Source organism: Aphelocoma coerulescens, chromosome 27 (assembly GCF_041296385.1).
Source record: "Aphelocoma coerulescens isolate FSJ_1873_10779 chromosome 27, UR_Acoe_1.0, whole genome shotgun sequence".
Classification (NCBI taxonomy): domain Eukaryota; kingdom Metazoa; phylum Chordata; class Aves; order Passeriformes; family Corvidae; genus Aphelocoma; species Aphelocoma coerulescens.
Genome location: NC_091040.1, coordinates 5,422,506 through 5,447,590, shown reverse-complemented (window position 1 = coordinate 5,447,590; position 25,085 = coordinate 5,422,506). Strand labels below are relative to the sequence as shown.

Sequence of the window (25,085 nt, the reverse complement as noted above, 5' to 3'; positions counted from 1 at the left end):
AGGTAAATTTGAGAAATCCTGGCAAGAGAAATACAAATGGAGTGGCTTCAAACTAGAAGAGAGTAGGTTTAGGCTGGATATTAGGAAAAAATTCTTCCCTCAGAGGGTGGGCAGGCCCTGGCACAGGGTGCCCAGAGCAGCTGGGGCTGCCCCTGGATTCCTGGCAGTGCCCAGGCCAGGCTGGACGGGGCTTGGAGCAGCCTGGGACAGTGGGAGGTGTCCCTGCCCATGGCAGGGGTGGCACTGGAGGGGCTTTAAGGTCCCTTCCAATCCAAATTCAATCCATGATTCTATGAAATACTTTGTGTCCTGTGTATGAATCAAAGACACCCCAAACTCTCTCCTCCTCTCCCTTTCCTGCAGCTCGGGGGGCTCTGGATCCATCAGCAGGATCAGTGCCCACCCCAGCCCCTGGAGCAGCCCCGCTGGGCTCGGGCAGGGCTGGGGCTGCTCCCCAGGACCACAGGGCAGGAGGAGCCGCTACAGGGAGAGGCTCTGGCCAACAGAGCTGGAATTTTACACCATGGAATTTACCAAAGCTTGTTTTAATCAAATTTCCACCCTGGAATATTACCCTGACACCTGTTTGGGTCAGCAGAGGATCTCCTGGATCCATCCCTCCTGTGCCAAGCACTCCAGGACCCCTGGAATACCAAGGACTCCTGCTCAGGTCAAAGAAACTGGCCAAGAATCCCTGTGGTTGATTACTGAAGGGAATAACTGCAGATCTACCAATAAAACTGATTTATATCTGCAGAAATGTGAGAACTCTCAGAGCAAGAGAATGGTCTGCCTGCACAGACCATTAACTGCTCGTCCTGAGGAACTGCAAAGCAGCCACACAACCAACACAGAACCAACACAGAGCCAAAACCACAGCCAGAACACAGCCAGCACAGGACCACCACACAGCCTGGGGCTCCCTGTAGGAATGGATATTCTATCTCAGACACACTTTTTTTTTGGTGAAAAAGCAACAATTACTGACATTTCTTAGTAACAGATATTCTCTAAGTAACCTGCCATTGTACCTGACTTGCTCACCTCTAATTTTTCAGGCTTTAAGGATTTCAGAGGGAAATGTTCAGGTGACCAACAATGGCCTGGTCTTGTGCTGTTGTAAATGTACAGTCTGCACCCTTACACCCATCAGGCACACAGGTACAGCAGACATTGTTCTAAACCTCTGATAAACACAGATTTATCTCTAACCAGCCCTACAGTCAGTGAATTTCAGTGACCTGGACACTTTGGCTAAGGTAAGAGAGGAGAAAACAGCAGTGAGAAATCCTGATGGACAAAACCCCACCATGTCCACGTCATCAAATAACACTTGTCTGGGAACACCTGGGAAATCAGGTGTGGAAAACCCCTCTGCTAAAAGGCTGTGAGTGTGTGAGTGTCTGAGCTCTGCTGAGAGGTTGGGGATGTTTGCACCTCGGTTTTCACCGGGCTGGAGGTGTCTGCACCAGGCTGGGAGTGTTTGCACCCCGGTTTGCACGGGCACACAGCCCCTGGGCACACAGCAGGATGTGCCAGCAGCCCCTCTGAGCACTGAGACACCGGCACTGGGACAGAACAGCAGCCAGGAAAAGCTCCCGCAGCTGCTCAGGGCAGCTTCCTTTCAAAACAAGAGGCACTGCCATGGAGACACTGTCTGCTGCAGCCAGGATTCCTACTGGGAGCAGCTACTCCATGGATACGCTGTGCTGGGTGCCCAGCTGAGGCTGATGCCCAGCAAAGAGGGCAGGAGGAGACTCTAAACCCAACATTATGGATGCAGCCAGAGCTAATCATTGCCCCCACATCTGTGGATGAGATTTCACCCTCACCCTAATCCCATCCCTGCACTCCCGGCAATACAGAAATGCCAGGTTTGTCGCTTCTCCAAATGCAAACATCCCAACAAATCTGTGCAGGGCATTTCCCAGCAGCCAGGCAGGCTCTGGAGGTTGGAGATAACCAGAGCACTGTCACCTCGGGCTGAGGGAGACAGGCAGGCAGCTGAATCCCTGCTCCAGGATGCCAGGGAGCAGAGCTGAGGTGCTGCCCACCCCCTTCCATCCCTGATAATCTGCTGCCTTGGCCCTGGCAGCTCCACACTGCGGCCCCCAAGGCCAGACCTCGCTGTAATTCCAAGTTTAGCTTTGGTAAGATTTACATTAAGCATGAACAAATATAAAAAAATAAAAATAAATAAATTCAAGCACAACAGGAAGGATCAAACAATCCCTCAGAGACATGGGAATAGTGCCATAAGCTGCTGTGAAATGCCAACCCCTTCCAGGGGCAGGATCCTGCACACAGCAAAGGAAACTGAAACAGGGAGGGAGCAGAGAAGTGGAAGAGGCAGTTGGGGTTTAGCTTTTATTTTATGCACTGAAATTAAAAGCTAGTATGATCAGAGAATCATAGAACCATGGAATATCCTGAGTTGGAAGGGACCCACCAGGACCATCCAGTCCAATTCCTGGCCCTGCCCAGGACACCCCAACACTCCCACCCTGATGCTTTGGTGTTGCAATAACTGCGCTATAACTGATATAAAGACATTAAATATATTAAAAACTGCAACCCAAGGACTTTTTCCATTTTATGGATATTGAAAATGGAGCTACAGAGTAAAGACACTGTCCTGAAAGAGCCTCAGAGGAGGATCCCCAGTGCTGTACTCACGTTGTAGAGCGGGATGGTCCTCATCACCTTGTACTGCTTCATGGGGTCCATCTTGTACAGGTGTCTGTCAGTGATGAAAATGGCCCTGTCCTCCACCTTGTTAAAGCGATTCACCTGCAGAGAAACACCTGCTCAGTGCCACTGATCACTGCAGGAACACAGGAGAGGAAACTGTGTGGTGCTAAGTGCCAAACACACACAAAACCACTCCAAACTCACACAACAAACACTCTAACAAATACCCCAAACTCACACAAAAATACCCCAAACCCACACAGCTCCTAAACAGGTTTTCTCCTCGGAGTGAAAAGGGAACATGGTCCCTGTAGTCCCATTTTACAAACAGAGAAACGCAGCGTCTCAGAGGAGCAACGTTCCTGGTTATCCAGCAGAGCTGTGGCACCCCGGGAAGTTCCAGGGCTTCACTCAAACCCAGGACAGATGCTACCCCCAGCCACGTTCAAGTCCATGTGGAGCCCAATCCCAGGCTGTTGTTCCCACATTATCCATGTGCCTTTGGCACCCCAAGGGTTCCATGGAAAATCCCTGCCCCGCAGAGCCCAGGCTGTTCCAGGGGCTGGCACAGTCCAGACCTGAGGCTTTGGGCCATCCTTGTTCTGGATTCTGGGTTCTGCCACTCCAGCCCTTGTCCCCAGTCCCCCTCCAGCTCTCCTGGAGCCCCTTTAGGACCTGCAAGGGGCTCTGAGCTCTCCCTGGGGCTTCTCCTCTCCAGGTGAACACCCCCAGCTCTCCCAGCCTGGCTCCAGAGCAGAGGGGCTCCAGCCCTCAGAGCATTTCCGTGGCTCTGGACTCAGTCCAGCAGCTCCACCTCATCCAGGCTGTGGGATGCCCCTCAGCACTAAACACTCACCAGGCAGGATGGGAAGTTTTGTCGGAAGTGCGTAAGAAAGTAGGACACAAAGTAGAAATTGTTTTTCACTGAGGCAAAAGCAGAGTCATCAGTGTATCACAGTCACTGAGATATTTATTAATCAACTGAGAAGGGGAGACAAGGGTAAGACGTGACGAGGAGGATGAACATAAATAGGATTTTCCAGGGTGAAATCAGGAGACAAACGGGAGAACTTAAATATCCTCAGTCAGGAGGCAGCAGAGTGACAAAGTTCAGAGCAAATAAAGGCAAAAAATGCAAATTGGGGAGCTCTGTGACAGCTTTACTTTAACAGCATCGACTCAGAAAAAGCAACCGAGGATGATTTCAGACAGCTCTGGAGAGATCTTGGCACAAAGACATGAGGCAGCTCAGAGAAAGCAGAATGCTGGCATAGGCAAGGGATAACATGGGAATGACGTCCTGGGAGCCATGGGCTCACCTGGAATAGCCTGTGAAGGACCAGGGTGGTGAGCGTGAAGGAGACTGGGGTGGTTCAGAGAAGGTGAAGAACATGACTGAGGGCCTGGGAAGGCTCACAGGAAGAGATGCTGAGTAACCAGGATTATTTTAGGAAGCAGATGAATGGAAGAGAAAAGCCTAAAGGCTACAAAACACTGAATGGCCCTGAGAAAGTAGGTTAGGAGTGCCTGGCTAGGAGAGCCTGGTGCCACATGTCGGGTGCTGGAGCGGAGCAGCACCAGCTCCTCACCAGGATCGGGGGCAGCTCTGGGCTCTCCACGCTCCACGTCCTGGGAGCTGAACCAAAGTCCAGTCCCTGGGGCTGGATCTGCCCCTCAGAGCTCAGATCAATGCTGCGGCATTGATTTACTGTGATTTGTTTGAAGAGTCTGACCCAGTGAACGCTCCCTGTGCACTGATCCTGCCTGGCTGCTGTCCCTGCCCACCCCCAGCCCCGAGCCCCCGGTGACAAAGGGAGCAAATTTCTGGTGCTGTGATGCCAGAGCCACCCCAGGGCAGGAGGTCCCGTGGCTGCTGCCTGGGAAGCAGAGATGGGAAGCACACTCAGCTTTCACAGGGTCAGAAAGGCTGGAAAAGCCCTCTGAGATCACCGAATCAAACTGTTCCTCCAGCACTGCCAAGGCCACCACTGACCCCTGTCCCCAAGTGCCACATGGCTTTGAAACCCCTCCAGAGATGGGGACTCCACCCCTGCCCTGGGCAGCTGTGTCCTGACTACTCTTTCTGTGACCAAATTTTCCCCAGTCTCCAACCTAAACCTCCCCTGGCCCAGCCTGAGGCCGTTCCCTCTCCTCCTGTCCCTGTTCCCTGGCAGCAGAGCCCGACCCCCCCTGGCTGCCCCCTCCTGTCAGGGACTTGTGCAGAGCCACAAGGTCCCCCCTGAGCCTCCTTTGCTCCAGGCTGAGCCCCTTTTCAGCTCCCTCAGCTGCTCCTGGGGCTCCAGAGCCTTTCTCAACTCTGTTCCCTTCCCTGGACACACTCCAGCCCCTCCAAGTCTTTCCTGTCATGAGGGCCCAGAACTGACCCCAAGACTGGAAGTCCCCCAGCAGTGCCAGCTCAGGGGACAGGCACTGCCCTGCTCCTGCTGCCACACTATTCCTGAACCAGGTGGCCTCTGGCACACCTGGACTCACCTTCAGCCACTGGCAACCAGCTCCCCAAAGGTGCATTCCACAGCAATGGAATACTGTGGGAGTTCTGCAGGCATGTTTTAAATTCCTCTTCTTTCTCGACTTCCCCTTGGTTTTAGTATTAAAATTCAGCTAAAGAAATGTACCAGCAGCTCATCTCACCTGAGGAGCAAATTCTCATGTCCTTCCAGCTCTTTCCAAGCAAAAGAGGCCTCAGGTGCCTCATGCACCTACAGTGCATTTAAGTAAATAATACCTGCTGTGGGTTAAAGTAAAAACTGTCACAGTGGGGAGCAGGCACAGAAGGGACTCAGACAGTGCAAATACCATTACTGGGCTTGTAGGAGTAAGGACAGGCCTTATGTTCTCAGCTACAGCTCATTCCCTCCTGGGGAACAGCCCTTCCCAGCATTGTGTTCTCTGCACCTTCTGGGCATTCTGTATTTATATCTTGTTGATCCAAATGCGAATCAGTCCTAGTTTAGCTTCTTGACAAGCTCATGGGGGAAATGAAGGTCTGGCCTAGAGCTGAAAAATCTTCAAGGAAGTTTTTCAGGTCTCTGTCAGTGGCCTCTGGACACCGCAGGGCACCGGCCTTCGGAAGAGATGTTGCTCTCAAGGGAGCTTGGTGCCACAAGTGACAAGGGAAAAGTGGGATGAAAAGCTTTATTCTAAAGAAAAAAAAAAGAGAGAGAGTTGTTTCCTAGGTGATCCAACAAAATCTGGAGGTTTGCATGAAATATGCATTTGGTTTCTCCTAAGGCAAAAATCGGGAAGATTTCCTTTGAAAAAGTGAAGAGCACCACAATGCTCAGAAAAGATGGATTTTTCCATAGGCAGGAATGACCTGCTTCTACCTGTACCTACTGCAGGGAAGCAACCACACAGCCCACAGTGAGGCTTCAAAGCCTCTTCAGAACCCTTCTGTAAAAACTGGTCCAAACAGAGCCCCCCTGTTATTATTCAGCTCAAGCTGCTGAAGTTGGGCCCCCACACAGGCAAAGAACCAGCAGCAACTCTACCAGCACCTCTCAAAACCTGGAGAGCAGTTCCTGGATAAATTTACTTCTTTGACTTAGAATCCCAGAATCACTGAGCTTGGAAAAGCCCTCCAAGATCATTGAGTCCACCCTGTACCCGATGCCCACCTTGTCACCAGCTCAGAGCACTGAGTGCCACCTCCAGGTGTTCCTTGGACACCTCCAGGGATGGGGACTCCAAACCCCCCTGGGCAGCCCCTTGCAATGCCTGACCACCCTTTCCAGGAAATTCTTCTTGATCTAGAATCTTCTAGATTCTTCCTGAAGTGCTCATCAGATCAATGTCAGCCATCAGCTACAAAAATCCTGTCTCAATGAATTTAATGAACCAATATCTGCCAGGTCACAGGGTGTGCTCCACTCATAAATGTGTTTAAAAGGTGACCTCTGGGCTCAACCTGTGTCTTTTCAAGTTGCCCAGTATTTATGCTCTTATCCTGTTCAAATAAAGAAGTGTATTAGACTGCAGGTATCTGAGCATTTCCAAGAGCAGACCCTGACATTGCTGTTGACTGTCAACAGCTACGTCACACATGGTTTGGTGACTCAGTACCTGAAGGAAGCCAGAAAGGAAGGCTGATGCTGCCTCAGAAACAGAACATTCACCCCAGGCTCACCAAAGTGCCCTTTAACACCTTCCCACAAACACCTTCCTGCCTCAGGCACCAGCAGGAGCAGCACGGTTTTTGCTCAAGAGTCCTCAAATAAGCTGAATCATGAAAACACACCACGGATGAACTTGAACAGCCTTTTTTGTGAATTGCTGCTTTGTTCAGGAGAATTATTTAAGGGAAGCAATGAAATCACCTGATAATTACAATTCCATTTCTGTAATTCACTTTTCAGGCCCCTGTTAAAGCTTCACATGAACCAATTTTCAGCAGAGAACACACACAATCTGCAAACCCACAAGGAACCTGGTTTAACATCAGAGATGTGACAAACCTGCCCTGAGCACGGGGCCAGGCTGCACGTGCCAGCACCAAGTGCCACCCTGGGCCAAGAACGTTTGGTAGGACATGGGGAAGTCAAGGCTAAAAGGAAGAAACTGATGATTTATTTGTTAAAAATTCAAAGGGAAGAATGCAGCAACCAGGAGAGATTCCCCCTGCCCCAGCACTGAGGGTCACCCGGGGACTGCCCTTACTCTGGGGAAAGAGGCAGGATGGCAAGACTTGTATTTCTGACAAGAGAAACACCTTCCTTTTAAACAGCTCAGGGTGGAAATTGTTTCCTGTGAAGGGCAAAGGGAGGCTGAGGCTGTTCCCAGCCTGTGCTGCAGTCGGAGCACGGAGTCACTCCCACTCTCCCTCAGCTCTCACTGGTGCTTAGTCTGCAGATGCAGTGTTTAAGCCAGAACAGATGACCTGAGGAAGTGCCTTGCTTGGAAAGGGAAATGCTAAATTCTCACGTCAAATCCTTGTCCTGTTAACCTTCAAATTTCAGCAGTGTTTGTCTTCCCTGCTCTGTTCATGTCAGGCTCACCCAGATATTTCCTGTCCATACAAGCAGGAAGACAAACGGTTCCCTCAGGAAGGGGCGACATCCCAGTGTGGGTTGGGATTTGTGACATGGAGATGCTCTGGGATCTCTCAGCAGGCTCACACACAACCCTGAGGATGGCACAGCACTGCAGTCCTGTGCTCAACAGTGCTGAGATCATGGAATCATGGAGTGGTTTGTGTTTGGAGGGACCTTAAAGCCCATCCAGTGCCACCCCTGCCATGGGCAGGGACACCTCCCACTGTCCCAGGCTGCTCCAGCCCTGTCCAACCCAGTCTTGGACACTTCCAGGGATCCAAGAGCTTCCTTGCTGATGGCTCCAAAGCCATGCCAAGGAATCCCTAACTGAGCAGGCCAGCAGGAGATCAAGTCCCACCTCTCTGAGAGAAGAAAGTAACAACAATTTAACCTTTCAAAAGGTAAAAGAAGTTACAAGGTAATTTAAAAACCACAAGGCTGCAGGTCTCTAACGCTGCAATATTTGTGATTTCAGTTGAGCTGCCCTTTTACTGCACCCACAATCAGCTAAAGCTTTGCCTCTGAGAGCACTGAAAGCCTTTCAGGCTCAGGAGAAATCCACTTTATGGTGGGTAACACCTATTCCATCCCCATTCTGCTTCTGCTGTTGAAGTGCTGGCATCTCAATGCAACAAACCCCACAAAACCTGGATTTTCCCAGCACAGTCACAGTATGGAAACACGGCTCAGGGATTCCTTCACACACCAAAACCAACAAATGCTGCTCAGACACTTGTCTGAAGGCAGGAGCTCTGTCCTTGCACTTAGGGAACAGGGTGAAATGTGGATCTGTGCTTCAGGAATCTGCTTTGCCCTGTGCTTGCGCAGGAGATTGTCCTTGAGAGCTGAACCAGGAGCAAGAGAAACACAAGGACTTAAAGGCTGGAAAGCTGCATGACAGTGAGCCAGATAAAACTCCCACACTGTGTTCATCTCACACAGACCCCGAGTGATTCCCCTCACCATCACTCCATTCCCATCCAAACCCACAATTCCCATCATCACCTCTCTCATGACTGAATATTGTCCTTTTTACAGCTATCCCAGTTTAGCCAGAAACTACAACTGGACTCAGTTCATTACATGAGTTAGAAGAAGAATTATTTTGTTTTTAGCCTAACTTGAAAAAAGCCAGGGGGAATTGTGCATTTCTCTGTCCCTCAGGGAGGCTCAGCCCAAGAGCTGTGAGGTTGTAAAGAGGAACTTTGGATTCAGACTCGCCCGCTCCTCCTTTAATCCTGACACGACCACTCACCCAAAGCACCCATCCCAGCAGTGAACCCTGTCCTCACAGAGAACGTGGTCACAGCAACACCAAACTCCACTGAAATGTTTTTGCTTGGAAACCAATTAGAGATTTCTACTTTTATAAACACCAATTGCTGTTGAATAAACAATATAACTCGCTGCCACTGGCAAAGTTTTATTATGAAGTGAGATTTTGTGCTGCAGAATGAGTTGTGCAGATGTAACATTTGCAGAATCATAAGGAATAACTGTGCACGTGGGGACCAACTGCAATATTTAGAAATAAAAAGAATATACAGCTTCTTAAAAACACCTCAACATCCACAGCCCTGGCTTGCCACTAAAATTGGGTTTGTCTGTTGGCTTTGTAAAATTAAAATATCCTTCCCTGACAGATATTTCAAACCAGCATCTGTAGGAGCTACCCACAACAATTAAGCAAGTCTGTTTTTTTAATTAGTTGTTTAAACCTTCCAACCAAATTAACAAAAAACCCAATTCCGCTATGAAAAATGTCAGACCCAAACCAGTTATGCAGAATGAAATGATTTTATCATGAAATCATGGAAGGGTTTGGGTTGAAGGGTCCTTAAAGACCATTCAGTTCCAACTCCCTGCAACGAGGCCCCAGCAGCCACCCAGCCCTGGCGCAGGAGGTATCCACCCAAAAAATCCCTGATGCAGCTCCTTGGAACAGCTCTGAACTGCTGCCCAAGCATCCCCAGGGTCACCTCCTGCTCCCACTGGGCACCCAGGACGCCCCAGCCCCGTTACCTTGCGGACGTGGCACGAGAAGAGGATGTTCATGTACTTGTCCTTGCGCTTCAGCTCGTTGGCCACCGGGGTGAAGGAGCCCGAGCTCTGGGGGCTGTCTGGTTTCTGGAAGAGCAGAGACAGGCTCAGGACTCTCCTTGGGGGGCTGGGGGAAGAGGGGCTGGCAGTGGCATGGCTGGGACACAGCTCCCTCCACCCTTCTGTGCTCTGGGAAACCAAACCTTGCCACACCAAAATGCTCGAAGGAAGGATGGAGTAGAGGGCAGCAAGCAAACCTGCCCAGAGAGAATTTCTTTGTTCCTGTTCAGTCTCTGCTCTTTTCCACCCCATCCAGCATTTTAGCCTCCCTGTGAGGTCTGGCTTTGCCTGTTTGCAGAGCCAGCTGATGGCACTGCTTTAATGCTGCTGCTCAGGATTCACAAAGGTCACTTCCAGTGCAGTGGAAGTCAAGAGTTTGAACCCACATGAAACCCTTTCACAGAGCAAATTTCCAAGTACTTTTCCTCCTGAGAAACCAATGCTCATTTGCCCGAATTTCCCCCCTTCCAGCACCCTGAGCCCAGGCCCCTGCACTCACCAGTGCGATGTAGTTGCCCTGCCAGGCTCTCTGGAGGCCGATGTCAGCCCTGTGGCCCTTCAGCAGCTCCATGGCAGCGACCTTGGCTCTCAGCTGAGGCAGCGCTTCTGGGGGCACGCTCCGGATGAGCTCGGCCGCTCTCCACCTGCCACCAAACCAAGGCCTGGGTCAGCCCCACAGCCTGGAGCTCACCCAGGAAGGACTCCTGCTGCCAGAGCAGCACCACGAGGACACCCTCAGAGTCCTTCCCGAGCATTCCTAAAGCTGCAAAGGTCAGTTGATGTTTTAAAGTCACGGCTCACCCCAACCCTGATAGGTCTGGGTGCCACACTCCCCATCCCACACCCATGAGTCTACCACTGGTGCATCTCTTTGCAATGAAGTGTTTGCTAGCCCCATTTTTGGGCTCACTTTCAGCATCATTCTCCTTTAACAGCTGAATTTGGCCCTTCAGTTCCAACTGCACCACGGGGCAGGGCAGGGCAGCCCATCCATTGCTCAGCAGCACCAGAGCTCCAGGATTAATGCTATAAAAAGACATTTTAGCAACTAAAATTCTGTAGTTCTGATAATTGAGCTAATTCTGAAAGCAGGCCTCTCTCCCCAGACAGGCTGTGGGTGGATGGATGTCTCTCCTGAAAGAGACAGCTGGGGAAAATAACAAAGCTGACTTGATCTAGAGCTGCTGGAACTGCGCTGCAAGCTGATGGCTGGACAGGAGATCTCTGAAAGCCCTTCCAGCCAACATTTCTCTTGTTCAGCCACTTTCCAAAGTCATTTCTCAAACTGGAATTGTAACTGTTTTGTTACAGTTGTAGCTTCCCAGAGAAAAATTGTAGCTTCCCAGAGAAAAAATGCCCAGCCTTTAGATACTGGGAGGTTTAATGAAGGTACAAACACCTGTTCTGCACACAGAACATGGGTGACCAGGGGAACAGCACTCATTTTACTGCAGAAAAACACTGGCTTACTACCAGGAGTCTTGAGGAAATCGAGAAGATTCTTTTTCTCTTCCCCCTCATCCAAGAGCAGCTGCTCCTTCCTTTCAAAACCAACCAGAAAGGCCAGGAAGGGACCAAGGAAGGGGCCCAGGAAGGGGCCAGGGAAGGAAACCCAATGTTCATCACAGTGGAGCAACCTGGTCTGGTGGAAGGCGCCCTTGCCCACGGCCCGGGGTGGAACTGGATGGGCTTTAAGATCCAAACCATCCCGGGATTCTGTGATTCAACCCTAAATGTTTGGACCAGAATTATCCGCCTGCTCAAGGGCACAGCGCCAGCGACACCCAACCAACATCCTTCAGCCAGGTGTCCCTTGGGGCGAGCAGTGGGTGTGACACGGGGCAGCTGGGCCGTACCTGTGGTAGATGTCCTGCAGAGCCTCCTCGAAGCGGCGCAGCACCTTGGGCGGGGCGGGCCAGGGGATGCTGCGGCCGCGGTCGGGCAGCAGCCGCACGCCCTGGAAGCGCCGCACGACCTCGCGCAGGTAGGCCCGGACCTTGTGGCGCCGGTAGTGCCGCACGATGGCCAGCGCCGCCTTGGTCCGCCGGTAGCGCAGGCGGGCCAGCGTGCCCCTCCACACCTGTGCCAGGGACACACGGAGTCAGCAGGGAGAGCAGGAGAAGCGTTTGCTTTTCTCTTGCTGTACTACACAGATTTGTAGTTTTATTTCAAGGGAAGGGACTTCCCAGTGCCAATCAAATCCGGGTAGAACATGACTGAAAACCAGCGTGTCTATGGCTGAGATCCCAACACGAGAAAGGAGCAAATCCAGAGAAGGCCATGGAAATGATCAAATGGCTGGAGCCCCTCTGCTCTGGAGCCAGGCTGGGAGAGCTGGGGGTGCTCAGCTGGAGAGGAGAAGCTCCAGGGAGAGCTCAGAGCCCCTTGCAGGCCCTAAAGGAGCTCCAGGAGAGCTGGAGAGGGACTGGGGACAGGGGATGGAGGGATAGGACACAGGGAATGGCTTCCCAGTGCCAGAGGGCAGGGATGGATGGGATCTTGGGAAGGAATTGTTCCCTGGGAGGGTGGGCAGGCCCTGGCACAGGGTGCCCAGAGCAGCTGGGGCTGCCCCTGGATCCCTGGCAGTGTCCAAGGTCAGGTTGGACATTGGGGCTTGGAGCAGCCTGGGACAGTGGAAGGTGTCCCTGCCCATGGCAGGGGGTGGATGTGCATGGGCATTCCAGTCCCTTCCACCCCAGCCCATTCCATGACTCTGTGCTAATTGAGAACAAAGAAGCATTTTTAACTCTGATTAAAAGAAGATTGCTCTGAAAATAGCCTGGGGAGTATCTATTCTGGTCATGTGTGGAAAAACAACCAAATATGCAAACCAAAGGATATCCCCCAAACTTCTGGGATGGGGCCCAGCTTCTCCAGTGTCACTGTGAGTTGTGTTTGTGCCTGGAGAGCACCACAAGCAGAGCACACAGCAGCTCCTGGGCTTCTCCTGGCACCCCCTGCCAGGGGACACTCTGGGAAGTGGTGCTGGAAGGCTGCTCCAGTGCTGACATGACAGTGACAGTGCACAGCCACCAGCTGCTAAGGAGAAGCCCCAGGAGAAGGAAGGAGGCAGGTGCTGCTCCATCCTGGAACCAGCCAAGAGGAACGGGCATTCCCGAGCACCTTCCCCAGGGATCCCTTCCCACCTGTACTCACCCTCCAACACAACCCACCAAGCAGCAGACTGGATTTTTTTTCCTTGCAGAATTTAACTGGAAGGATAACGAACCTCCTGCACCTGCCAAGAGCCTCCCTGCTCACCACAGTCCTGTCACAGACTTTATTTCCCTCCGAAAAAGATCCCACAGCACTGCTGGTGCACATCAAGCCCCTATTTACAGAAGGATTAATTAATTACCCAAGGCAGTTTTCAACACGGCCATTGCTTTGTGAAGCTGATGTCAGAGGTTCTCCTGACAGCTTCACTGACAGTCCTGCCATGCAGCTGAGGAAAGCTCACACAGCAATCAGTGCAGAGCTGTGAGGGGCTGATCCTCTCCAGACATCCCAAGTTTAAAGAGAAACACAGAGATTTTGGGTCCCAAACCCCTCAAAAGCAGAGAATTTCTCTTCAACCTCTGTCAGAGTTCTCCCTCCTTGTTCTCCTTTGGCCTCACTGTCCCTGTGGGGGATGTCTCCCATTCCCAACAGACACGATCCGTGGAGCTCTGGCAGAGCCTGGGCAGTTGCTGGAGCACCCAGCACTTTATGGAGCATCAAACCCATCAGTGGAGCCCATTTGTGCTGTCACATACCAGAACAGAGCCCAGAACCTGCATAGTCCTGCCCACATAGAATCACAGCATCATAGAACAATTTGGGTTGGGAAAGACCTGAAAGACCCTCTCGTTCCACCCCCTGCCATGGGCAGGGACACCTCCCACTGTCCCAGGTTGCTCCAAGCCCCAATGTCCAACCTGGCCTGGGACACTGCCAGGGATCCAGGGGCAGCCCCAGCTGCTCTGGGCACCCTGTGCCAGGGCCTGCCCACCCTCCCAGGGAACAATTCCTGCCCAAGATCCCATCCATCCCTGCCCTCTGGCACTGGGAAGCCATTCCCTGTGTCCTATCCCTCCATCCCCTGTCCCCAGTCCCTCTGCAGCTCTCCTGGAGCTCCTTTAGCCCCTGGAAAAGGCTCTAAGGTCTCCCTGGAACCTCCTCCAGGCTGAACATCCCTTCTAGTGGAAGGTGTCCCAGCCCATGGCAGGGTGGGACTGGATGGTTTTTAATGTCCCTCCCAACCCAAAGCACTCTGGGATTCTGAGCACGACCCAACACAGCCGAGGTGACCAAAGGCAACCTCCCTCCCAGGGAGGGTGAGGGAACAGAGACCATTCCAGTGGCTGAAGGAAGAGCTGGGGAAGCCAGGCAGGACAGGGGACAGTGAAGGGAAAGGCGAGAGCAGGAGGCACGAAAGCCACAGCAGAAAGCAGCAGTGCTGGACTGAGCACACCAACCAAAGCCAGGGAGCTGGGGCTGAGAGTCTCAGCCCTGTGTGCTGATAAAGTAATGCACAACACGTTCCTTATTTATCCCTCAAGGCCAATGGACAGAGGGAAGGCAGCAGCCCCTGCAGCCCCCGTGCTGTGCCCAGCAGTCACTGCTACCACACTCGGTGACCACGGTGGCTTTAGCTCAGATCTGGTGCAGCCCCAGCCACGCAAAGGCCCTCAGAGCTGCTGGGAAGCTCAAGGCTCGAAGCTTCCTGGCTAAACCTGATTTGCACAAGGCTTGGATTTCACCCAAAGCGTGTAAGGCTGGATTAAAGCTGGCATTTCCCTGACTGAGGGCAGAGCAGCCTCTGAAACTGAACTTGACAGAATCACCAACTAGGATCCAAAAACTGAGCATCCAAATGGTACTGGGGAAATTGTTTTAAAGAAAAGCAAAGAAGATTTGGATTGCCTGAGAAGGCTAAGCATAGACTGAAGAGGCATAAAATGTACCTGTAAGGGATGTATGGACAATAAACGATCCACTGGGCAAAACCCTATTGCCAACTTCTCATTTTTGAATTTAGTAAGAACAGAAATGAGGAACAAAGGGCTCAGGGCCACAGTGCAACAGCCCTTGGGTGTTCCACAGGATCTCAAGAACAGAACACACACAGCAAATCTGTGTAAGATGCTCAAGACTTTGTAGCGCTTCACGTCTGTCAGCTTTTCCCTGGATCATTTGAGACACAGAACAAGGTCTTGATTTTGCTTCCCTGGGCTGGAAGCAGAGCTGCTGTTGAGGGAAGTCTCTCGCTGTGGTTACTTTTTCCACCAGTCAGACATCCCTGGAACAAAGGCTGGAACAGATTGCCCCGATGTTGTATCAGCTGCATCGCTGCAGAAATTGGCTTCACAGCAAGAGGTGTCACAACTGTACAAACAGTGGCCTCCCAAATCCAATTATCCAGCCCAGGCATGCCCCTGGCTACACACACAGTGAACTATTAATGAAAAGCATGTTCTCAAATCAAGTTGTCATAACTGGAGAACCCCCTGCCAGTGAGGACCTTCCACGGCACCACGGCAGCACCTCAAAGGTGAGGAAACAGTCAAAGGGAAGGACAAACTTCTCCCAGGGAATGGGGGACAAATATTTTTTAAATTAACTGTTTTTTAAATTAACTGTTTTTCTGCCTTGGTGGTTTTCTTTTTCGCTGCAGGGCTCACTGCAGCTCAAAGCAGCCCCTCAGTAATGCTGAGCTGCCATGGTGACCTGGCTGCCTGATGGTCCCACGGAGCCTTCCAGAAACATGGAATGGTCCATCCTAGGGACAAGGGGAGGTGTCGAAGCAGGAAACTCCCTGCTGGGCAGGTACTTTGTGAGCAGCAGGACATAAGACAAACAAGGATCACAGAATCATGGAATCACATGATAGTTTGGGTTGGAGGGACCTTAAAAATCATCCACTTCCAACCCTCTGCCATGGGCAACCTTCCACTATCCCAGGATACTCCAAGCCCCATCCAGCCTGGCCTTGGACACTTCCAGGGATCCAGGGGCAGCCACAACTTCTCTGGGCACCCTGTGCCAATGCATTTCCAGAAGAAGCAGTTCCAGGATGCTGAAGTGTTCCTGCCAACTCACACCTTCCTTGGGTGTGAATATTGGGAGAGCTCTACCCAATGCACCTTTTCAATTCTCCCCCACCTCCAGGTCATAACTCAAGAACACTGAGCCCTGTACAATGAAATCAAACACATCAGATTCCCAGAGGGAAGTTTACCTGGCCTTTAACAGATTCTCCTGTTGCAAAGGTCCTGTTCTGGTGTGTGCTGGGGGCCCAGGAGGGCCAAACCCCCACAGAAGGATTTGTACATCCAGGGTTCTGCCTCTCTCCTTTGGGCCTCTGCACCCAAGGTAAGATCCAAGAGATTTTCATGCTCAGTTCCAAAGGGATCCAGAAGATCACCCCTCTGAGACCTGACAGCCAGAGGCACCTCTTAATTCCCACTTCAACCCAGCCACATACCCCAGCCAGCTGGGGGCTTCAGAACTTGCATCTAGAGAATCCTCACGGCCTGAGTAAAGCAGCCTGGGATGGCAGAGCCCTGTGTCATCCCTCCCACAGGCAAGAATAAATCCATGCTTCCCTTTCCTCCTTCTGTAGCTTTCCCCGCCGGTTAAGCTGATTTCCCATGGGAATGAGACTGAAGATCCCCCTGTCCCCGCCTGACCTCCCGAGATTGCCCTGACAGCTCCCAAATCCCGAGCCAGCTCCCACCCAAGCTGACAGAGGAGCAGCAGCCTCCGAGAGGCCAAGTCCCTGTATCTTTCAGGAAAAATCAGCCGCAGGGCAGAAGGAGCCTGAAATCAGAGTGACATTGCTGGAACGGCTTCAGCTCCAGCTCCAGAGCCATCTGCCTCCCCAGATCCCAAATCCCAGCCACAGACACGGAGCCACCGACTGCCAGCCAAGCACCACAGGCAGAGGACACCAGGAGAGTCTGGCAACATTCCAGAGGGATGAGGAGCTGGAGATTCGTGTGGGGCATGAGGGAGGGGGTGGAGGATTCGATGGCTCCCAAAAAAAACGGTTTGGTGACAGTTTTCCAAGTGACCCCTCTGGAACAGACTCCAAGGCAGTCGATTGTGCCATCGATCAGAGCACAGCCCAGGGACCAGCAGGAGCAGAGGAACAGGACACGGAATGGATTGTCCCTATGAGGAGAGCCCGAGGAGACACGGCAGGGGAGGGGAATAACCAGCAGCATGTGTTGATTCCTCAGTGTGAGCAGGCAGGGAAGGGCCCGTGAGCAAATCACGGACACAAGAGCAGAGACATAATGGTGATCATGTTGAAAATGGAAAGAAAAGGAGGTTTTTGGCTTAACCCCCCCCCAAACAGCACCATAAACCAAGCAACAAACCAAACAACATTCCCCCATCCAGCCCTCACCCACAGTCTCCCCTCACCTCTTTCAATACCTTTGCCTTCTCTATGCTTTGTCCTCCTAAAATTCAGGGGAGGAAAAATTAGGAGGGCAGTTGAAACCAGGACTAAAGGGCTAAGAGAGGGATAGACAGAAAGGAAAAGGTTAGAAAAACAAAGTCTGAACACAGCTGAAATTCCTGAACATTACAAAGAATATTTATTTCTACAGCTGCTCCCAGTGAGGGAGCTCCTTGTTCTTTCTTCACTCTCCAGAGACCTCTACCAATTCCACAGCCTTTAAAATGGGATATTTCATAGAAACATCAACCATGGAATCCCAAATCCCAGTTGGAAGGGACCTTAAAGACCACCCAGTGCCACCCCTGCCATGGCAGGGACACCTCCCACTGCCCCAGGCTGCTTCAAGCCCCATCCAACCTGGCCTGGGACACTTCCAGGGATCCAGGGGCTTTCCTCCAGTCCCTTTTATTCCCTCAGTTAAGGCACCCCAGAGGTGGAAGTGACCCCTGGGGACATGAAAACCTCCAGACCAAGGGATCTCCTCCTGCACAGCCCCGGGTGTTCAGTGATCCCAGCAGTGATCCCGGGGATGATCCCACTACTCCCAGTGCAGCAGCTGCTTTGGCAGCTTCTAAACCAGGGGCTTGCACAAACAGCATCCACCCAAAGCAGGAGACACATCCCATCTTAGGGGAAGCACTGATTTTTTTTTTCTAAAGAATGTTTAATTCACGTGTTTTTTGATTAAAATTTAATAAATTAAAATTCAGGTGAATGGCAGGGAAGATCTGAACACACATTTAGAATCAGTTTAAAAACCTCAGTGAGCTTCTAGCAGAGTTTCTCAGATTAAAGAAACCTCACTCAGGTCACATCCATCACCTCAGCAGAACATAAATCTTCCACACCAATCTATGCATTACAGCCTTGTCTGCAGGCTGTTCCAGGTGCTATTGAAAAAAGGGGAAAAAAAGAGGTAGAAATAAAGGAAAACAATGAACTGGGCCCTGCAGAGCACAGGGAAAGCCAGCAGAGCAGCCAGGGTGGGCCCAGGATGCAGGGATCGCCTCGCCTGTGCATCTTCCATGGAAAAAGGGATAATCTAGATTTGACCTAGATGCTGCAATCCCTATGAGTGCAGAAAACCCACACAGCTCCCAATCCAAACACATGAGCGAGCAAACAAATGCCCAGGATTCAGCAAACAAACCCAGCTCGGCTAAATTAAACCCCAGCGCTGTATTTTGGAGCAGTTCTGCAAGGAAACAAACCTTGGAAAACTCCTCCATTCCAGCTGCACCACAAACACCTCCTCCCACCACCCTCCTTCGGCCCAGCCCGGACTGCTCCATGATCAATATTCCATGTGCCCCAGCTCATGGTTTGTCCTCCAGGCAGCCCAACTGGAGAGAACCACACAAAGCCCATCATTCACGCAGGCACGGAGCTCCCTGCTCAGCTCTGGGGGCTCTCACAGGGGCAGGGTTATTAAATATTTCTGTGCCAGAGCAGAGGAGCCCCACACGCGGCGGCCACGGGGCCTCGGAGAAATGCTCCCATCCTCAGTGATCCCATTCCTGACTGCTCCAAAGGGTCACCTCCTCACAGAGCAGGGCTGTGATGGAGTGGCTCAGACCCCGCTCACAGCCCCAGTTTGTGACCTGCCTTTTCCCAGCTTGAGTGAATGCGGATCCCACAAAGGTTTGAGGCAAAGAGTTTAAATCAAAGGCTCCCCGATCACCTCAGAGAGCAGCGAGGGGGAAGAGCTGCTGCATTTGCTGAGAGCTGTTTTTTCACATGAGTCAGCTGAACAATGTTCATTCTATTGCTTCGCTTAACAGCAACAATATTGCAGAGACTGGGAAGAGAGAAGGGTCCCACTCCGAGATTAATTAGCTGGCACTAACAAGAGCGTGTCCAATAATGAACATAAAAATCACCCAAGGAGCCGTGCTTCAGCAGGTCCCAGGTGTGGGATGCAGCCACATCTCAGCTCCAGCTTCCTCCTGCAGCTCCTTCTGCAGCTCAGCCATGGCTGCAGCAAAGCCCCCCCATGCTCTGGGACAGGGATGAGATTCCAAATCCTGGGAAAGCTCCCAACCACCCCCCAAGTGGAGCTGCTGGTCCATGGGTGTCCTTTGTGGTGTCCCATGGACCTGACAGGACACACTGTTAATCCTGGATGCGCTCTGCAGGATTTCCTGCCTCTGCAACACCAGGAATCACAGAATCTCCTGAAGGAGTCCACAAGGATCATCCAACCCTGCACAGACACCCTGACAATCCTGCCCTCTGCCTGAGAGTGTTGTCCAAACCCTCCTGGAGCTCTGGCAGCCTCGGGGCTGTGACCACCTCCCCGTCCAGGGAAGGAAAATGTGGTGGGGAGGAGCCAACTTTGTATCAACAGATTATGGGAACTGCCAAAGCTCCAGTGTCAGGGAAGCACAGAAGTTTCCAGTCACCAGAACAAAGCTGCTGCCATCAAAGGGAGGCAGGAACATTCTCTCATCCCATGAAAATTCAAGGTAGAGTTTTTCATGTTGAAGGTCCTGAACCACAGGTCATTTCCTCACCTTCAGTGTTTGGTACTGGTAAAGGCTGCAGGGACAGCCAGAAGCACAGAACAACCTCCAAACCTGGAGAAATTAAATTACCTGGGACACTTCTCATGGAAGAGAGGACTGAGAAGGGATGTGACAGATGTCCACAGAATCATGGAATCACAGGATGGTTTGGGTTAAGAGGGACAGGAAAGGTCACCCAGTGCCACCCCCTGCCATGGGCAGGGACCTTCCACTATCCCAGGTTGCTCCAGGCTCTGTCCAGCCTGGCCTTGGACACTTCCAGGGATCCAGGGGCAGCCACAGCTGCTCTGGGCACCCTGTGCCTCACAGGGAAGAATTTCTTCCTAATGTCCAATATAATTCTACTCTCTTTCAGCTCAAAGCCATTCCCTCTTGTCCTGGCACTCCCTCCTCTTGCAAAAAGTCTCTTTCCAGCTTCACAGTGGAAGTGAAGCTGGAAGTCCCTCTCCAGCTTCTCTCTCCTTCACGCTTCCAGTCCTGAGTGAAATCCTGCCATGCTGGTGCAGGACTGAGGGTGCCACGTGAGGCTGGTGCCTGCAGGGACCCAAACACAGCCAGGTCCCTCCCCTGCAGTGTCCAGCTGAGCTTGCCAAAGGCAGCTGCAAAACCTAACACCTGATGGGACATGGAAAGGAGAAAATCCAGGGGGTGCTGTTGAATGGAAAAACCCATTCCCAGCTCATGTCATCCCGAATCCAGTGGGACTGAGGAAGTGTTCAGGAGAGACGGTGCACCCTGGCCCTGCTGCTCCCAAGGCACTGCCTGCTTGTCCCTCTGGGAGGCACAACCATGGTGTCCATGGACCTTCCATCTGACAGCAGCTGCAGCAGCCTAAAACCTGCGGTCAGTCAGTGTTGGCGCAGGAGACAGAGCCAGCTCTTCCTCCTTCCCTGCTCCTGGTCCTGGCAGCTCCCACCCCCTGCTCCTTGGGAAGGAGCCACAGCATCTCCTGTCACAGCTCCTGCCTGCCAAAGCCTCTCCAGATCAAAGCCTGGGTCCAGGAAACAAATCCACATGTCATTATAGACCTGTTCCCTCAGCATTCACAAACACTCCCTCGGGATGGAAAAAGCCTGGAGTCCAGAGGCAAATCCACTGCATCCCTTTTATCTGGGTCACTGGCCCAAGCCCCCATTGGATTGCTCCTGCCCCTCCATAACCCGACAGGAAACACGTCCTGTGTCCATGGAGAAGCTTCCCTGTGTGGCTGAGGCTTCCCTGTGTCCCGAGCTGCCAGGGCTCGTGGGGCTGGAGCAGGAAGGTGAAACACGGAATGATGACATGGAATGATGACACGTCAGCCATGGCTCTGTGCTGCTGTCCCCGCGGGTTGGGGAGCGTTGCCATGGTGATGGCAGCTCCCGAGCCTCTGCAGAGCCCATCCGGGCTGCAGGACACGCTGGGATGCCCAAGGACACCTTGGGATGCCCAGGGCATGTCCCAGGGTCGGCACTGCCTCTCCCAGCCCTGCTGCCCCCCGGGGCTCCCCCCACTGCCGGGCTGTGTCCCAGGAGGGGCCGGGCTGCACTCAAGGACATTCCTGCTGCCTCCGTGCCAGGCAGGAAGATTTCGGGAGTGATTTCCATACGCAGCTGTGCCGGCCTGATAAAATGACACCGAAATAGTGCAGTAAATTATAGTGACAGGAGCCATCATCTGCGCAGCCCGCACGTGCCGGCTGCCCGGGCTTTCTTCCCCGAACAAAGCTCTGCTCTGCACAGCTAATGAGCCTGTGGGAGCCTTTCCAAGGGCAGGAAAAGCAGCAGAGCTTCATGGCAGCGGGTTTTTTTATTTTTTATTTGCATGATTAACATTAGAGCTGCTCCATTTGCATTCAGGGTGACAGTCCCAGAGCTGGCAGGAGCGCAGGTACAGCAAATAAACCCTTAAGCACCACATGAAGCAATCTCAGCTGGGGGTTCTGAAGTGACCCTTTGGTGTGACATCCCTGCTGCCATATGGGGTTTGTGACACTGGACACAGCTCTCACTTGCTGAATTCTCCTGGAGCCAGCAAGTTGCCACGGTTAAATCACATCACATCTGCTCACTGACTGCGTTGGGGCAGAAGGAAAATTACAGCCTGGAATCTCACTGACATTTTACCATGGAAAAAAAAGAAGCGTGGAAGATAAATCTAAAGGTGAAGACATCCAGGAGATATAGAACAAAAGAAAGTAAAATTATCTATTTAAACTAGAAGTCAGTTTTAATTCAATTTAACCAAACTTGTGAGCACCATTACACAAAGGCAGCAGCCCTGTTTGCAGGGTTAGGGGTCACTGGATGATGAAGCTCTCCAGATAATTACTGAATCCCTTCTGGAAAGCCTCGTGATTTGCAGGAGAGCAATAAGCCACAGAATACACATCGTTAGAAACAGAGCTGCTAAATGTGGATTCTTTCACTTACACTCATTCCTGTGCAGAGGAAAACACCCCTGGGCCCCAGGCTGGCATCAGCTGCTCTGAGGCTGCTCCTCACATCTGCCTCAGCTTGTGTCACACAAGTGCCCATTGTCACAACACCACATTTCATCTCCTCTCATCTTTCCCTCTTCCTAAATTCAAATTTGAGGAACTCCAATGCAAGAGAAGGCTCAGTTATTTAAAAGAAAATCAAGTCCTTCTAGATGTGCTCACAGTTTGTCTCCCTCAGCCTTTGATGCTCACAGGCAAAACTACAGAAGGAAAAGAGCAAGAATTACATTTCCCCGTGAGTTGTTAATGAACAATTGAAAGCAAGCTGAGAACAGAAATGACAGGCAAAATTGCCTTGATGCTTTCAGAGCTCAGAGAAGCCCTCATCAGATCCCTCCTCTGGTCTGATTTTTGATTGTTGACTGTTCCTTTTCCAGCACTGCCCGACTCCACCGGCCCCATCTGCCGGCAGCAGAGCACGGGAGGGATCCCAGACAGGGCTGGGAGCAGAGTTAACAGGAAATAAGAGAAACACTGAAACTGGAGACAAACTCAAGCGTTTTCCGGGTAGAGTTAACACTGCACAAGGTCTCTAATCCCTACCTACAGACATCAGCTCAACAGCTGCTCTTTAGCTGATGGGCTGTTTAACAAGCATTTACTGATTCATTGAGTGTTTCTTGGTTTAGCTGCAAGTTCCAGGACTTTGAAAAACTTCTCTGCATCCTCTTGCCAGCATTTGAGAGCCTGGTTGAAGAACATCCAGTGAATGCAAGCAGAGAGGGTTCAGCTACAGGAAAGGAGCTCCAGGAGGATATCCAGATTTCTCCAGAGTCCTCAGTACCTTAAGCACTAGAGAAGGAGTTTGTGTTTTCCCCACAAATCCTTTATGAGGTAAGTTAGAACCTCCCTGGAGGTTTCTCACAGAAAAATAACCAAAAGATGCCTCTATGTCCTACTTCAGTCCTCAGGTAGACTCATGTTGGTCCCTCTCCACCCAGGGAGAGCCGAACACAGGGCAGAGAGGTTTGTGATGCCACAGGACAGCGTACACCAGCATTTTAAATTCTATCACTTTTGCTCACTGTAACAACAAGGAAACCCCCAGAAGCACCACAGTTATTCCACACCTGATGCCACACAAAACCACGGCAGCAAAAGCCTTCGTGTAGCCAGGGAGTTGATCCATTACTCCTAAGCAGGTAATTACCTTTCAGGGGCAAAAATATCCTTTGCCCTTCTCTCTTTGATGCTGAGCCCAGTCCAGATCCCAGCCCAGACTGTGTAATTCTGGAGCTGGCAGCAAACTCACAAAACTGACAAGTTGCTGTTGAAATTGTGCCTCTCGCTGAATTTATCTGAAGGAGGAGCTTGGAGCTCACTGAGCCATGATCTGCTCCCACAGCAACATGGCCTGGGGCTCTGAAGTTATTCTCCAGTAGTTGCACCTTGCAATTTCCAAAAAGGTCACCCCTCAATTCCTCCCTGGTTTAATAGGAAAGCTGGAGTCACCTGGGAGCAAGCAGTCCCCCACTGCAGCTTTATTCCACAAGGAGCTCATTAGCTCACCCCATTCTTTGGGAAGAAAGAGACTCTGGGTTAGAGCTGTGACCTCCCTGACAGCACCAAAGTGGCTCCAGGCAGGAAATTCCTCCCCAGAAACCCCAGTGAGTACGGGGGAAGCACAGCTGAGGATCCAGAAACACCTCCCAGGAGGTGTGGGGGGCCCCACAGATCAGCCCTAGGCCACCCCAGGAGAATAAGCTAGATGGAGCTTCTGGAAAAGTGCTGCCCTTTCCAGGGAAGGAAGGTGGGAGAAGATGTTGAGCAGCCCAAGGAAGCTCAGCAGCAGGACATACTCAGAGCAGGGAAGAAAACTCTGAAGCACAAAGCTCAGGGACAGGCAGGGCCTGCATCCTCCACAGCCTGAGCTTGGCCCTTCTGAAAAAACTCACTGCACATGGAAGGTGCAGAATTCCCTACTAAACACAAACCATTCAGCACAACAAAGAACAAGGGACCAACCCCGGACTCGATGCTTTCTGCTCCCACACTGGCCAAACTGGTTGGCTTTCCAGGAAGGGAATCACATCCAAGGCGCTGCAGACACCACAAATGTGAGTGTTCCACAGAACTCAGAGCTCCCAGGGGGAGTTTCTCCTTCAGGCTCTTCCCCATTCCATCCATCAGGTTTGGAAAGTTTGTGCAAACCTGTGCTCCCTGCAGAGCTTTTGCCCTGTCAAGTTTTTATACCCATCTGTCAGCAGCTTCTATTTGTGAGGGACAGGAATGGGTTCAGAGGTTCTGTTCTTTCCCAGGTTCCAAGAATTTCACAGAAGATACGCATTTTAACAAATTAATTTCTAAAAGTCTTGAACTAATCAACTTTGCCTGACAGGGAAAAGTCAGCCCCACCATTTCTGCTCTTTGCCAGACAGATCTGTCTCGTACAGACACAGTTTTCAGCAAGGACTAACACCAGAGTCAGGGAATGGTTTGTGTTAAAAGGAACCTGAAAGCTCACCCAGTCAATGGGCAGGTGTTGGAGTGAAAGCTTCTTTCGACTCAGGCCCAGAGGGAAGCCAAAGCACAGGGGTTGAATAAAAACCTTTGGACAAGCTGAGATACATGAAGCCACACCAAAGTGAAATAGAAATAGAGATTTTTAACTTTTAGTAGAAATATATGCTAAGTGCCTTAAACATTAAAAAGCTGCAGCAGAGACCTTAAACACAGGTCTTGCTGCAGCAGTGTTACCTTTTCAAAGAATTCTTTACTTTAGACAAAATCTAGATAGAATTACACTGTTCACATTTTTTAGATAGAGTGTTCACATAAACAATAAGAGC

The 25,085-nt window shown here is 51.5% G+C and overlaps 1 protein-coding gene across 3 annotated transcripts in view; it reads right to left on the bottom strand.

The window, feature by feature from the left end:
- Positions 1 to 25,085, bottom strand: part of MYO1D (myosin ID) — a 156,522-nt gene that overhangs the window by 61,800 nt on the left and 69,637 nt on the right. For all 3 annotated transcript variants that reach the window (XR_011146736.1, XM_068996795.1, XM_068996797.1), the window contains exons 17-20: positions 11,699 to 11,922; positions 10,342 to 10,486; positions 9,765 to 9,869; positions 2,677 to 2,790 (exon numbers count right to left, since the gene is read on the bottom strand). Coding sequence is in view for 2 of the 3 variants with exons in the window: in XM_068996795.1 (XP_068852896.1) it covers positions 2,677 to 2,790; positions 9,765 to 9,869; positions 10,342 to 10,486; positions 11,699 to 11,922 (588 nt within the window). In the remaining variant the exon portion in view is untranslated. The remainder of the gene's footprint in view (positions 1 to 2,676; positions 2,791 to 9,764; positions 9,870 to 10,341; positions 10,487 to 11,698; positions 11,923 to 25,085) is intronic.